The sequence below is a fragment of the Fringilla coelebs genome, assembly GCF_963513975.1.
Source record: "Fringilla coelebs genome assembly, chromosome: 3".
NCBI lineage: Eukaryota > Metazoa > Chordata > Aves > Passeriformes > Fringillidae > Fringilla > Fringilla coelebs.
In genome coordinates this window covers 102,553,961-102,570,377 of record NC_140030.1, presented here as the reverse complement: position 1 = coordinate 102,570,377, position 16,417 = coordinate 102,553,961, and the positions used below count along the sequence as shown (strand labels likewise).

General features: G+C 40.4%; 1 protein-coding gene across 1 annotated transcript; it reads right to left on the bottom strand.

Annotated features, from left to right (window-relative positions):
• Window positions 1-3,674: 3,674 nt before the first annotated feature.
• GTF2A1L (general transcription factor IIA subunit 1 like) lies at window positions 3,675-13,730 on the bottom strand (the record flags this gene model as incomplete). The annotated part of the gene is made up of 9 exons (XM_084201972.1): window positions 3,675-3,782; window positions 5,621-5,710; window positions 6,526-6,798; window positions 8,292-8,887; window positions 10,101-10,194; window positions 11,188-11,243; window positions 12,627-12,750; window positions 13,039-13,140; window positions 13,689-13,730. The coding sequence occupies 9 exons, from the start codon at window positions 13,728-13,730 to the stop codon at window positions 3,675-3,677; spliced, it is 1,485 nt and encodes a 494-aa protein (XP_084058098.1).
• Window positions 13,731-16,417: the final 2,687 nt, after the last annotated feature.

Sequence of the window (16,417 nt, the reverse complement as noted above, 5' to 3'; positions counted from 1 at the left end):
CACACAGAACTCAATTTAGACTATCACATGTGCACACACACAAATCAGGTAAACTGTAAAGGATCCCTCTCGGCAGCAGGAGAGCTGCTTCCTGCACAGGCAAGGAAGTGCTGCCTTCTTTTCCCTCCTGGGACAGTCTCAGGAATGATTTCCACCTGCGCACTCTCTGACATCACCAGCGGCATTCAGGAATGCACTAGGGCCTCTTCAGCACACAGAGTCCAATTCTATTCCCAGGTGATGAAGCAGAGTAGCAGAGTAATTACCTTTTTGTGACAATGTTTTCCCATTAAAATCTCTCTTTCACTATGCATTGCCTGATGCTAAGTGATCATGCTAAATGCCTGGTCCAGATTTGTGACTGCACTGCTAATTTAAGTGCAGAGTCTGATATGTAAGAGAACAGTACTATTGCAATCACTGTAAACCTTTTACATTCTCCTTTTCAGCTGAGTCCTTTGCTTTCAAGTCTGTGACACCAACTGAGTACCAAAGCACTCCTCTTGTTGCCAAAACACTGTTACCATCAGCTAAATTTGCTTCACATTAATGAAAGCAATTCTTTGTACCAGTGACTGGTCTATCATTAGTTCATAATTGAGATAATTAGAAATAACATCTCTGACCCACTCTTACCTTCAGCATAATGCCATGGTTTCAATCAGTGCAAAAGCTCTTGCTGTAAGCACAGCTGTGCTCACAAGCAGTTCCACAGGTGGGGAATGAAGCAGGATTGAGAACAGAGAAGACTCTTAAAACTCTGTGGTTTAGCAATCAATACAAATTCCATTTGATGCACCTCTTTACACACAGCACCCCCTGAGCTTAGCCAGTGGTCCAAAAGAACTATGATAGCATATCTAACTATAATGCAGCCAGAGGTACTGGTGTAAAAAAAAAAAAAAAAAAGCTACTGGGCCTAAAACTTCTCTGTCACCTATCTCAAAACTGATTTTTGAGACTTGTTTCTTCTGACATCCCATGGAAGAGTCCTGCACATTATTTAGGACATGACAGCACAATATCTTAAGTGAGCAACAACTGATTTACTTGCATTATGTTTCAACAGGACAAGAGCTTGCCAGCACACCCTCCCCACCACATAACATGATCAGGAAACCACAGGCAAGGGAAATGAGTTAGAATTAACAACAACTGATAGCACCTGCCCTACAGAGCTAACAGAGAAGCAGCAATAGAGTCTCTGAATTTTTCTTTTTGTACCTGATGTAAGTGCAGCGAAATCCATCACTTACAAAATTGCTGTTTAAAAAAAAAATAAAAAGCACTGACAAAACATCAAATGTAATTTATATACTTAAAATTTGTCTATGCACAAAAGTAAGGAAATAAGTAAAACTTTAATAGGAGATTTAGATTCATGACAGAGCTTCTCATACAAGCTACTCTTGTTATTCTATCTCATTATTTTTACTTTACCTTCCTTCTGCTGTAAAGTTTTAGACAGCCATTTACTGAAGTATCTTTGAAGGCCATAACTGGTATTACACACCTCATCCTGTCACATCTGCAGCAATATGTTTGCTAAACTGTAAGTAGCAGCAATCAAAAACATTAATTCATAAACTATTCAGATCAAAAGCACTGATTACTGTTCAAGTCACAGGCTAGAGTTTACATTTTAATAAGAAACATTTTTTCTACTATAAAAATTCCTGACTTCAGGTGTATTTAGTTGTAAATGTCTTGTTCAAAGCTGTAATTCTTTACTAATGCTATCTGTAAAACTAGCTAAAGACTAAGCACTCTTTAGTCCCTTTATTTTATAGAGACCAGGAAAAACAGGTCAAATTCAGAAGCACCATTCAGAGCCTTTGTGGTGCTTAGTGAATGGTGCATATCCAGTCCTGTCCCATGGATTCCTGTGCCACACTAACTCTGCTCCCAGTCTTTTCTGACATTGGAAATGGTCCCACAGTTCATAATGTGCACGTTTACAGAGCATGAGCACCTCAGAGCCTGTGAGAGAGTGCTGAAACCTAAAAGCATCTATCATGTGCTAAGAGCTGCATTTTTTGTGCATTTATGGGTCTGAAGCGTATCATCAGGGCAGCTACAAGTCATCTGAATGGGGGAAAAGAAATCATACACCGCAATATTTTAACTGCCTCTGAACACACAATTCTTCACATTCCAGCTGCAGCATCCATAAAAGACAAAAGGAATGTCACACTTGGTTCAAGTGCTCTAGTTCAGTGTCCTGTCTTTGACACTGGAGACTAGCAGAGGCATCCAAAAAAGCATGTAATAGACTCAATTTTTAAAGAACTATTCCTGCCTTATGGCATTAGCACAAGGATTTGCACCATTACGAACAAGGGCTGGGGTTTTTCCCTTCATTTCATCCATACATTCATTTTTTCTTTTCCTTCTCCCAGCCTCTGCACCCTCTCAGGGATTAGAGATAAGCAAAATGCCTCACAATGTCTCATTCCAGCAGACATGGGAGCAGCAGCCAAGGGGAAGGTGTGCCTTAGTGTAGCACTGCTCTTCCAGCAGGATGATCCTATTCTGAGGCAGCCTGGCTGCAGCTTTGCTATGGAACTGCCCATTTTGCCCTACAAGGAACAGGAGCGAGCCAGGCAAAAGCTGCAGCCATGAAAGACAAGGGCCCAAAGCTTCTTCTGGACCTTTGTTTCTAGAAGAACTAACAAAAAGTTGATGTTGGGAGGAATGAAGATCTCATGGTAAGGTGAGCTACTGCCACATGCATGGCTTGTACCCATTTCTCTAAGCAGAGTTTATACTGAGGGAACACAAAAACAACTCTGTGCTAGAAATGTATACGAGATGACACTTTTATTATTATGCACAATTTGTATCATTCACAGCTTACTGGTCTGTAGTCTTAGAACAAAGTGGAGATGTACAGTAGCAAACTTAAATGACTTTGCATTGACAGTGAAAATAAATCACATTTTAATGTTACATCACACTCCTCATTGCATTTCAGTAGACATAGCTAGTATAGAACAAACAATAATAATTCTCATATATTGAGAGCTCCAGGATCTTTCCCTTACTATATCTAGAGTGCATGTCATTAAACTAAGTCCAAAAAACACAAAGCAACTACAAAAAAAAAAAAAAAATCAAGAGAAATGTGCAGCTGAAAGAGCGACAGGTTTCAGACTTGCATAGATATTGCTTTTTTTTCAACTCAAAAGTCTTTGAAAAGACTAGCATAACAGTATAATTTTATATTTCAACTCATACCTCAGCTTTTAAGAACTGGGGAAAAAATAACAGAACTAAAACTAATTTTGATTATAACCAATAAGTAGTTCTTTACTAATTACTAAGTATTTCTTTACCTTCTTGAATTTCAAACAGATACAACACTTCAAACTTTAAAGCTATTCATTCCAATGATGCTTCTTCATCGGAAAAAATGAAATAATCAGAAAAGAACAGCAAAGACAGCTGAGTAGCTAACAGTACAGTGGTTTAGTTTGCAAATTAGACTAACATCACAAATAACCAAAACAGATTTTGCATATTTTTCATCACAGATTTCTTGGTTTGAGGTTTGGTTTTTTTTCTTTTCTTTTTTTTTTTTTGTTATGATTTTTTTTTTTTTTTTTTTTTGGTGTTTCACAGAAGGCTTAGAAGGAAATAATGCCACACCTTCAAGGACATACTGGAGTGAAGCTTCACCACTCTGCATCTCCAGTGGCTTTTGCAAAAACATGGTCTTTACCCTCAATGGACATCACTCCATCTTTTAAGTAGAACTTCCATTTATTCTTAGTTCGATGTATCTGATGAAAAATAATAATCAAAATTAATGAAATCACAAATATAAATTAGACCAGTCATTAAAAAAAAACAACAAGATTTAAGCACAACCTGTTTTACACACCTGATTTTTATTATAAATTTGTTATGGCCCCAAATATTCAATGGAATACTCAATGGAAGCATCCTACTTCAATTGTTTTTGAAGAACTCCCAGCACCCCCAAGAGAGAAACCTTATCCCATCCTGTCCCACTCTCCTATCCCACAACTTCCCCCTAAAAAGTGTTACCTATTACAGCTCAACACCAGCAGGACAAGAGAACAGTAACAGGGCAATCCCAAAACACAGCACACCTTGCAAACCAGTGTAGCTTAACTAAAAAGCAGTGTTCCCTTCCACATGGCAAAGCAATGTTGCAGGCACCAAAACTTGGCTTAAAAGCAAATACTAATATTTAATTTTTTTAAAAAGTAAGAAAGAATTTGCATATTCTGCTTCTTTTTAAATGCCTACAGAGAGATCCATACTCCAGAAAGTTTTGTTTAATACTAAAAGAAGGAATTTTAAATATCCCTAGAAAACTCCTTGAATTGCCAGCTTCAGTTTTCAATTCCAGAAAGAAAAGAAACAGGACAGCAATTTTACCACCAACACTGTCTTAAAGGCAACAAGGAAATTTAAGACATAACTGGTTTTATCTACTTTCTACTGGGCCTATATGTTTTATTAAATCTGTATTGCAAAGGGGAAAGCTACCAACATCTTTCCCCAGCTTCTGTAACTCTCAATTTCTAATAACATCTGATATTAAATTTCCTATAAGGCATGCCTAGTGCTGACCTTCCTAGTAGTTTCTTTTAGATTTTCAGACAATTTTTCAGCTTATTTCAGACAAAACTTGCTCTAGATAACAGTATGCACTGCCTATAGTAACTGTAATGTCCGAGTCCAGAAGCTGCAAAACTTGGTGTACCTTTCAATACAATACAGACACCAATAGTTTCATTTTAGAGGCATTTTCTACACATATCCCTATAACTTTCCAAAACAACTGGTCTCAGGAACAGTCAATCTGTCACAGTTTTATAAAGACAATTCTCTTAGCACCTCTCAATTTTCTAAACCACAGACAACCATTAAGACAAGCCTAGTTGGACACATGAAAAGTTATCTCTTGGCACTTTTGAAAGAATATTAAAAAAAAAGTCAAGGCACACTCTTAAACTACAGACACATTTTTCCATATTTGCTGTAAAATATGCCCTTTTTTTCTCTTTTAAATTACTAACATGTAAGCATCCAAAACCATACAATAGCTAAAATGATTTCATTTGATCTTCAGGAGTTCAAAGTAAGGTTGAATTTTAAACATTAAAATGAAGGTGGACAATAAGGCACTCAACAACTACTTTGTTTCTCAGACACAACAAAATTCTGGTAGGAAAATCTCCCAGTGAGCACTACAAAGGCAAATTTTAAAGAAAGGAAAAGAAAGTACATACACTTCTCTTTCTTTCTCCTTTTTAAAAGCCTTAATTCACAGCTGAATATGCTCAACATCCACGGAGATGTTGATCTTACTTAAAAGTTAAGGAAATAAACAAGCTTTTGCATCTTTACAAATCATAATTTTGCCAGACTTGTTGTTCCCTTTTCCTTTAATAGCCCATTATGATTATCCTCTTTTCAGAAAACAGTAGGAAAGTCTTCAGACTATTGTCAGCTAAACACATCATTTAAACACTCCATTACAGCATTAGAGTTTCTTCAAAAGGCACTGACAGGAGAGCAGAGATGGATTTGCTGCAGGTATTATTTAGGATGATTAAAGAACAAAGATAAAAGTGTATTACTGTACCTTTTCATACTGACAAACTATCACATTGTCGGTGTCAAACAAGTCTGCAATGTCCTGCTCACTGACATCGTCACCAGAGTTTAAGGGGTCCTAGAGATTAAAATTCTGTTTTATACACTCTTTCAGAACAGCATTGAATATACTTGGAATTAAACATTCCCAGAACAATATATTTACCATTGCAAAAATGAAGACCTGGGGGCTGTGAAGTCTACATTGCACCAACCTCATTTACAAGTACCTTTTACATGTTTGCACAAAACACCCTAAACAAAAACACAGGTCAAAAAAGCAAAACTGCTAAGTGATAAAGCAGATCCCAGTAACTGAATACTGATCAAGTTGTATTTATGTGAAGTCTAAATGCTACAAGTTGATGCTCTTGTAAATAAACCCATAGGATACAAAATTGCGTAAGTATTTAGGAAAAAGGAAAACCAAGGGCATTAACAGGGCATTAAAACAAACGCAGGGCATTAAACAGAGAGCAAAGTTCTTGTATCATATTGTTCGCTGTCTAATTCCCTGTGGTCCTTCGGAATGAAAGGAAACTTAGATTTGTATTCTGATCTTATTTAAATCTAATTCTTTAAATAATGTCTTACTTAAGTCAAAAGCTCCATTCCACTGAGGCTAAGGTTTTGCAATAAAACTTTAATTCTGATAGCTAAGTACTTTAATTCATCCAATAAACAAATGACTTTCCAAGAGTTCTTTCATTTGTCCATACTCCTCATAATGAGTGTTCAAGTAATTTCTCTGCAGCACCTCCTGTCTCCAGAGGTTTGTAACTTCACTGTGCATGCCCTGCATCAAACTAAACAGGAAATGTTCTAGGTCCAACAATTCAACAGTTGAGAGATCTAATACTGTTATGTGCTTCTAAAGGTTTAAAAGTAAATTACCTCTTCAACTATGTCTATCTGGAGGTCCTCATTGTCCCCATCACTGCCGCTGGACTCTATGTTTGAAGAGCTGTCACATTCTTCATCATAATCTTCCTCATCATCCAGAACCCTTAGATCCTCTGAATCAATAAAGCCAATGAATTCATTCTCTTCTTTATCTTTTGTATGTGGTATTTGTTCCTTGGAAGAGACATCCCCGGTGCCATCGAGCTGACTTATGCCTTCAATGTCACCGCAGAGATCTTTCTCCAGCGGTAAATCGGATTCCACCTGCTCCGCGAGTTCCGTGGGACAGCAATGAAAGAGACCAGGGACAGCTTGTGAATCAACACCACCCATGCTCAGCACAAAGCCTGACACTTTTTTTTAATGTATCAACAAGCCTGGGGCACTAATATGGGAGTTTCAGGTCCTGCTGCTTGTAAAACCTGAGTACATTTGTAAACATTGTGCTGCATCTAACTTAAATGGAACCCAGGTAAAAGATTCCTCAGCAATACAGAAAAAAAAAAATTCTTACCCTTTTCTCTAAATACCCTTGTACTCAAACAACTCTAAAACAAAGGCACTTAAAATTTCTACTGCAAAACACAACCCTCCCATAAAAACAAAAAAGGAAGCTACTCCTCCACCCTCAAAAATAGCATTTTTCATTTTTGAAATAAAAGTCAAGAAGAATTGATCCCTCTCCCTCAACTCACTCAAAATGCTTTGTTTAAGTAAGATATAAAAAGCTGGGAGAGACAGTAAATACTTCAGTACTTTAAGTTGCTGTTCATAAAAGTGACAGAATTCCTAAACAGAGCATTCACAGGAGCATAAAAGGGCTTTAAGGTTTCAGCCATCCTCAGTTTCTCATTAAATCTTTATTGTAGCACTTAATTCCCATCCACATACTCTTTCTAGTTCAGGAAAGGAACATTTTGTTTTGACCTCCCATTCTCACTACAGACAGTCTTCATCATGCTGCCATCAGAGTTCAGACGAGCAACATTACACTTTCTATTTACAGACATTTGGCATTACTGTCATTAAATTTGCATTTAATAAATTTGTCTCAATCACATATGAGCACTACAACTCAAAGTCACCAAGCCAGCCTGAACTTCAAACATCTGCAAATAATTTCTGGCACTAAAATTAGATGAGGTCAGGAAAGAGGCTTGTTAATTAAAATCACTCAAGTTTCCCACACAGCTCTAGCTGAGTTCTAGTTTATCCAGGACTTTCTCCCCAAGGAAATACATTTTCTTCAAGGAGATTTTCACTTATCAAATTTGACTTCTCATCCTGAATGCATTCTCAATACATCTTTAATGCTCTTCACACATTACAAGATAAAATTAATCCCAGCTGATCCTGCAAAAGCACTTTACCCACAATTGACCAGTATCCATATGCAGATCAGTGCCAGAATGGGATGGAAGTTCTCAAGGAGTCTTTCATGTCTGCACAGTCACAAAACGCCCCCATGATTCTCAAAAGTAATCAATAACTCTAATACATTCTATCTATCCATTACATTTGGCAGTGTTTTTAAATTGATATTCTCATCACAGTACTTTAACAGTAATTTTGACAAATTCTTAATATAAAAACAAGCAGTCAGCTCCTGCTATTCTAAAAAAGCTTAAGACTGAACCATAAAATCAAAATAACTTTCATTCTTCTCATTTAGAGGTGCTAGTTGTCACTTAGAAATGTGTTCAAACAACCCCCTCTAACAGATGCATTTTCATTAGCTGAGAAACAAAAGACCTTACCTTGTCAGAGGAAGCCATGCTGCCCTGATCCTTTAGAAATGCATTTTCATCCAAACTTTCCCCTGCAATAATCAGGTCAATGATATCATCAGACACCTGCTGCTGCAGCAGCTCCGGATGCTCCATGTCCAGCTGCCCTTCCACATCCAGCAGGACATTGCTTGAGCTGCTTGCCAAGGATTCATCAATAAAAAGTCCTTCAGAGCATTGTGGAGTAAACACAGCTGTGTGAAGGTTGTCATGCTGGAATTTTTCTGTGGATTCGCTGCATTGATTCAACACTGCATTAATTTCATATTCCTGCAGACTCACAGGAGGCTGCTGGACCAAGGTAGCTGAGTTCTCCAGGTGTTGTTTTTCCACATAGCTTGGTTTAAACAGCACAGCCTGTTGGAGAGCAGCCTCCTGGGGCTGCAGTGTTTCACCAGCTGCATGGGCAGCAGATGCATTCAGCTGTGTTACACTGGCAAGGCTGGCCTGCAGTACTGAAGCTTGCCCCAGGGGATGAAACATCTGCTGCACAGGGTAGTGGAGAATGCTCCCATCTCCTGAGGCCTGTGTGACCACAACAGGCACATTCACCTTGTAAAGTTGCCCTGCAGAGAGAAGAGTTCAAAACTGCTTCAGCAGGTGAAACTACAGGCTCATCCAGGCCAATGACCTGTCCCCACTAAAAACAAGAGCAAACACCAGGGCAAACCATAAGAAAAAGGACATTTGCAAAGCAAAACTTTCCTCAAGCACAATTCCAGCCCTTGAAAATCAGGCATTCAGAAGCTTTCTGAATCACGGCATCCAGCCAGTCCATCATGTTTAATACCTCTTTTTGGGTTTGGCCTACACAGTGCCCTGTGACAGTAAGTTAAATAATTTAACTACATACTGGATTTTAAATGAATAAATAAATAAATACCCTGGGTTTTAATTTTTTTCATGTCATTCCAGAAACTAAGGAATACAAAATGAAACTAAACTAGTCCATGGCTACAGGGAGAGTTCATCCCTTTAAGGACATTTAGGTATTCTCTCTAAAAGACTTGAAGTTTTTTTAGAGAGAATACCTAACACCTAAAACTAATTTTAGTTCTAAAAAAAACAAACAACCTCTATTTTATGTATCTTTTCCTAAGAAAATCACTCCAAATACTGAATGCTTATCAGTGTTAGAATTGTGATCCCAGAACCAAGTTCCAAATTTCATTTGATTTTTCTTCTGTGGGGACACACACATGCTCACACAGACAGAGTTACTGGTACCAGTCTACAGGTCTCATGACATCAGGAATTATACCTGAAACAGATAACTAGAGACATCAGTTTTCATCAAAGAACAGCAGTTTGAGAGAAGAGTCAATGACTGAACTAAGCCTTCCACTGATCACACCAAAGCAGTACAGGCAGTTTTTGTACAAGCAGTACAGGCAGTGTTATCACCAAAAGAATGGGATCAAGAAGGTTAATAGATAGTTGGATTTCATTTGAATAAGAAATCAATTTTGTCTCTGAAGCACCACAGCGCCTTTAGCTTTCTGAAAGCATAGAAGATTGTCCCAGAGAGACAGGGAGAAGGAGATACCTGCATCTGGGCTGACAAAGGAAAACACTTGTTACTAGTTGTAAACCTGACACACCAACTAATCACTGCAGTTACTTCCCCCACACAGCCACTACAAAAACAAAGTACAAAGAGAAGGGTAACTGGCTTTACCCTAGACTTTAACTTCTCATCTGTTTTATCTACTGTCCCTGGAACTGTCCTTCAACATCCCCAGGGCACTGCAAGGTTTGACATCCCTTAGTTACCCTTACCTGGGGCTGGCTGCAGCATCACTCCAGTTGGCATCTGTAAAGGATAAGCAACACAGGAAGGGAGAGCAAGAGTCACACCCACTCGTGGGGGCCCCTGCAACACAAGAGCTGGGCTTAGGCAGGAAAGGGCACTGAGTGCCACACCTGGAGTATCCATGGGAAACAGGAGTGAGGGCCTCTCTGTGGTCAGCTTCACTGGAAAGCTGCATCGTGCTTCTGAGATTTAGATGGATGAAGAGTATTCTGCAGTGACAGAGCAATGGCTTGCCCCAGGTGTTTCCTGCTTTCCAGCTATCACACTCCCTTTTTGTTAAGGCAACTTTATCCATAATCCCCTCAAGTACCCACCATCCAGAAAGGTCTTTTTCTACTCAAAGTCATTTTCACCTAAGTTTATGCATTACTCCACACAGCACAGATTTCTTGCCTAGGCCGATGAGGTCACTTCATAGTCTCTTTTCCTCCTGGGAAGCAAAGAGTTGGATATACACCTCCCTTTCAATCTAGCTCATCTGAGGAAATCCAACTTTTAAATCAGGAAACGCACATATTGCACAAACATCTTCCCAATATTATATTTCAACTTGACAAGCTACTTAGCTTGAGGCTCAGGAGGCACTCAGTAAGTTCATCAAGCTCTGGCAATCAGTAGCTGCTCCCCAAAGAAATTTTGCTATGCTCAGAGTTCTGAACTTGTCAACTATAAAAACACTCATTTTCCTTCTGGATGATTTCTACACCTCACAGATAATGCTGCACCCAGCTTCCCTAGTGGTAGTATTTCCCAGCCAAGCACTATTTTAACAACCAGTAATAAATTTTTTTCTTTAAAAAGTATATGTAGCTGTGCCATTTCCACTACACTTTCATCCTATGGGCTAAATACAGGCAGCTGTGTCTTTCCAACATTTCTGGCTTCACTTTTGCAGAACCAGCTGGTACAGCCCATCCTTTTTCATTGCTCCAACAGAAGCAGCAGTGTTACAACTCTCCCTCCTGAAGCCTATTAATAACTGGCAAACAATTTTAAAAATTTAGGAGCCCAACATAATCAAAATTGAAGTAAAACATCACTACAGGTACCTACCAGTTTTGCTGCTGTGAAATGCTGAAAACCTCTGCCAGCTTGGATGACATAAGAAGCTGTAAAAAAATTTTAAAAAGCCAGTTTACAAAAAACATTAATTTCTTGGATACAGTTATCATTCAATAATTTACAGCAAATATGAGTGAAGCTAAAGCAATCTAACTTCAGTTCATCCTCATTAGTGAGCACAAGTATTGCCTTGTCAACTTGAGGAAAACATGCAAGTAGTTTCTTCACAGCAGAACGAATCCAGTGATGCTGAAAGTAGGAACAGTAAGCTAAGATTTTCAACAGCACCCAATACTGAATTCTGTGGGAGAAAAAAGGGCAAAGGGAAAACTTTCCTGGGCTTTTAGAAACAAGCAATTTAGGTGGCCCTAACTGCTTTGAAAATCTCTGGCCATGGGGCAATTCAAATCCCCTTTTTAGAAACAAATAGATTTACCCAGACTGCTTGCCCTTAGTATTGCTCTTTAAATAAGAGTAAGAAGGAAAGGCTCATTAAATATAAAACCTCCAATAGCCTGCAAACACAAAAGTATATTCCCTTTAGTCACATGGAACTAATAAAACACCTGCCTCCAAAAACAGTTCATTCAACTAGGAAGAATGTAAAAAAAAAAAAAACAAAACCCAAACAAACACAAGAAAGGAAGAGAAAAAAAAAAGAAAGGAAAAAAAGAAAAGAACTCCACTGATAAAGAATGCCTGCCCAAGCTTGAAATACACTACAACATGGATTTTCATTAAATCATCTCATATGGGGTTTGTCCTTCATGGGCAAAGGTCCTCACAGCCCCTCACTTTGGGATAAGTCTCAGCTGAGTACTACACTCTACCACAACAATACCACAGTGGTCAGCTGGACTTTATTAAGAGGAACAGGTCCTGATGTCAGAGACTGAGTGAAAGTCAAGTACTCCTCTGCAACAGGAATACTGCTTTTAGAAAAGCTAACTGAAAGGGAAACAAAAAAGCTTCCTCTCTTCTGTTTGAGTAAGGGATTACATTTTAACAAATTGAGAATGAGATTAAGCCCCAGCCTGACAGCAGAACTGCATGGCACAAATGAGCCATAAAACCTCTGCACATCAGGACGCACATTAAAAGGGGAAGCAGGAGCTTAACCCTGCAGGTAAATTTGCAACTGAAGTGCTACACCATTGGACTGCAGACAAGGAGGCTAAAACTCTCTGCATGTTTTGCCACTGGAAATGAGCAGCTGATCAAAAGCATGTAGACAGAATCCTATTAATTTATTAAAGTTTAATTCATCATTTACTGGTCAAATTCTGCTTTCAAATAATTACTGTTCCACATCAAGCTAGATATATGCATAAGATACATACACAAACCAAGATTATTTCAATCTTTCAAAAATATCCCTAAATCAATGAGATATTCATAAATTGCATGCACTGTGTCCAACAATATCTGACCTGCTGAAGTCTGCAAAATGCTGTGAGAACTGTGTGGCAGCTGCAGATTGAACCGTGGAGAACAGTGGCTGTGTTTGAAGAAGCCTTCTGTTGCTCTAGACTGCGTCACCTTCGTTTCCCAAAGCTGCAGGAAGATTATTAAGGTCAACAGACATCAGCTTTAAAAACAAACTGCATCTAAAGAGATAATCAGGTATTCCCAGCTTTTCCAAGAGTAAATTGACTGATTCTATCCAACAAATAGGGCAGCAAAATCTAACCAATTTCAACTCCCAGCAGCCCCCACGATACTTGCAACTCTTAAGTCAGGGCAAAAGTTTTATGTTTTAGAGGGCAAAGAAATGGACAGGTCCATCATCTCAAAAAAAAACCACAAACACAACTGCTATCTATGCAAGTGGACCCAACAAACCTGCTTCAAGTCTTTCAGAACCTGCTCCTCTACACCCTCCTCTGCAAAGAGCTCCCGCACACCTTCAATCACATCTTCAATGATGGACTTGTATAGTTCAGGCTACATTTGGGGAAAAAAAATGTTTCCAAGTTAAGATGAGCATTAAATCATTTCAAAAGATAGCAAAAAATCTAATCTCACTTCATAAACTGCTGTTACAAACTGAACAGCATGAAGAGATCAGTTTCACAAACTGAATGACAAATGCAAAGGTCTGCAAGTCCACTCATTCTTTTAAATCTAACACTAAAAAAGTGCTGGATTTGAGCCTCAAATTATTGTTTAGGCTACCAATAATTTGGTAAATGTTTAAGAAAATCCTAGAAACATTCAAAAACTATTGTTGTGCTGTATTTTCAAACAAGCTTGTCTAACCCCATTGTATCATACTAGAATCACTGCTCCTAATCTAAGGGCCAATAAATAATACAAGCTATTAAAAATGAACCCTGCCAGTTCCATCAGAAGCAGAATGTGAGGATCCCACAAAAAGCAATTGAGATTTTTTTTGGGTTTTTTTTCTTTGTGGAAAGTCTGATGCTGCATAGTAACCTAACTGGAAATTTGAACACTACTTTTATCAATACAGATCATTCATCTTACATTACAATAGGAGTCAAACAGAACATTTTATTCCTTCTTCTACCCATGATGTCAGTGATTAAATCCTAATCCTCCAGTCAGACCTGGACAGCAGATACACATGAGCTTCAAGTTTTCTACACTCCAATGCAAATGTAAGATAATGAGCCTTTATCAATTTAAATGTTATTAATCTTGACTCTCATTACCACCAGAATAGCCTACACAAGGTGAAAAATGAAGCTGAGATATTTTAGGAAACCTTACAAGATTCTGGATTAATAATATATTTTTTTTAAATATCAAATTAATATTTTACTTCTTCAAAGTTGTTCTAAAGTGCAGATGACAATTTCTTTTCAAACAAAAGAAGAGATTAAGAAGCAACATGTTACACTTTCTAGAAAAAGCAACCAACCATACTCATGTGTAATTTCATATCAGAGGTTAACAACCTCCAAAGAGTCCCCCAGCACTTTTTCAGGGTACTGGAAAGATGAAAAGGGAAAAAAAAATTCCTCTTGTGCCTCTACACTAAAAGCTGCTGATCAGCCCATATGTCAAATGCTCTGCCTTCACTGCTAATCCAGAAGAGAATCTAAATGTAAATCTTTCAACGGGCCTATTCCTCTCCCCAGGATTGCCAAGCTACAGTGAGTACAAATATTTATTGTGCTATATAAAAACGGCACACAGCAACTGTAAAATTCAAACACCACATGCTTGCAAATTAGAGAAAAATGGTTACAGCACAGACGCTATTGTACTCCAGCTTAATCCCTTTACACTCCTTCGCCAGAACCAGGCCATCCATAGCGGGAACTGTCCAACTCCGGTTCCACTCGTGTGCAGCGGGGTGGCAGGAGGGGCTCATCCACATCCTATTCCAGCAAAGCTTCCAAGGCTCCCTCCCCAAAGGATTCCCATCCTTTGAGGGAGCCCCAGGAAGGGGGAGGCAGCAGGAGCCAAACCCCATCGCGGCATAAAGGCCTCCGCCGCCCACCCTGGCACCGCCGGCCTGCCCAGCGTCCCTCGCACCCCGCCGCTAACCAGGGCCAACCCCTGCCACAACGCTTTTGCCCACAAACGGACATTTTCAACAGAAAAAAAATTTAAAAGTTAAAAAAAAAAAAAAAAAAAAAAAGCTTTCGACATCATCCTTGGGGCTTCCCGCGGCAGCGAAGGGGCAGCGGCTCCTGGACAGGCCGGGAGGCGACTTCCTCATGCTCATCCCTATCCCCGGTGTCCCGCAAGGAGAAGCGGCCAGACCCCGCTAGCCTAGCCGAGCCAAACCTAGCCGAGCCTAGTCCAGCTCGGCCTAGCCTAGCACTAGCCACTCACCACGGGGCTGCCGTGAGCCATGGCAGCGGCAGCCACCGCCTCAGCCCCCGCCCGCCTTTAAGGCGCCGTTGCCAGGAGGACGCGGCCGGCCCCGCCCGGGCCCTGCCCCAGGCCCGCCGGCCCTCCGGGCTCCTGCGCCCCACACACCCCAAAACCCCGCCGGCCCTCACGGCTCCTGCGCCCCACACACCCCAAAACCCCGCCGGCCCTCACGGCTCCTGCGCCCCAAAGACCCCAAATCCCCTCGGCCCTCAGGGCTCCCGTCCCCTCACACACCCCAAAACCCCGCCGGAACCCCGCCGGCCCTCAGGGCTCCTGCGCCCCACACACCCCAAAACCCCGCCGGCCCTCAGGGCTCCTGCGCCCCACACACCGCAAACCCGCCGGCCCCCAGGGCTCCTACGCTCCAAAGACCCCAAATTCCGCCGGCCCTCAGGGCTCCCGTCCCCGTCGCAACCCAAACCCCACCGGCCCTCAGGGCTCCCGTCCCCTCACACACCCCAAACCCACCGGCCCTCAGGGCTCCCGTCCCCCTCACACACCCCAAACCCGCCGGCTTTGGGGCACATCGTGCTAAAGGCAGACGCTAAAACTCAGGGCGAGTCGCCACTGTGCGGTCTGGGCTCCAAGGTGCAGTCTGGAGCATCACCCTGCGAGCACAGGGTTTACCTGGAGAGCCGCAGGTGTTCCCTGGGGTGGGAATGCACCCAGGAGAGCTGGCTGCAAACGCGTGTCGTTTTTGCTCTAATAAACCCTGAAGTCGTGATTACCTCCTGAACGGGGAAAGCTGAAGCTAAGCGTTGCAGTTAAGCAGCAGCAATCTGGTACAACTACTCAATTATTGCTTACATTTGCAGCAATCTGTTCATATGTTAATGCAGAGATCTACTAATTTAGCAGTTACTAATCTGGAAAAATGTTCATTAATGTCATATGTGCAGGAGAATATATATTTAGGTTTTTATGCACCTTCAGTCAGTGTTGCCCTGAGGCTTCCATGGATCTAGAAATATAATCTCTTTTTCGTTTCATTTTCCTTTGTTTTTCATTTTTTAGGTAGCTATGTCGTTATAGTGCTGTTTGGCTTGTGAAAAGGAGACTCACCCATTAAGCTTTAATTTTTAAGGCTTACACATCCTGAAAAATGAAAATATTTTAATGAAAATACTGTCAGACCCTTAATTAAATAGCCAGACTAACACCTACAAAATAGAAGAAGCAACACCCTTAATAAGCTGTGTTTTCACAAGTGAGACAAATGCAATTTGCTATTGAAGTAATTTTTCTCTGCAAGAAAATATGTTTAATGACACTGCTTAAGTCTTGAATTAAACAGCAGTTGCATATTCAGCTGTTCTGTATGCCCTCCATCATTGTGAGGAAAAGGCAAGCCATGTTGCTTTGCTTACAGAAT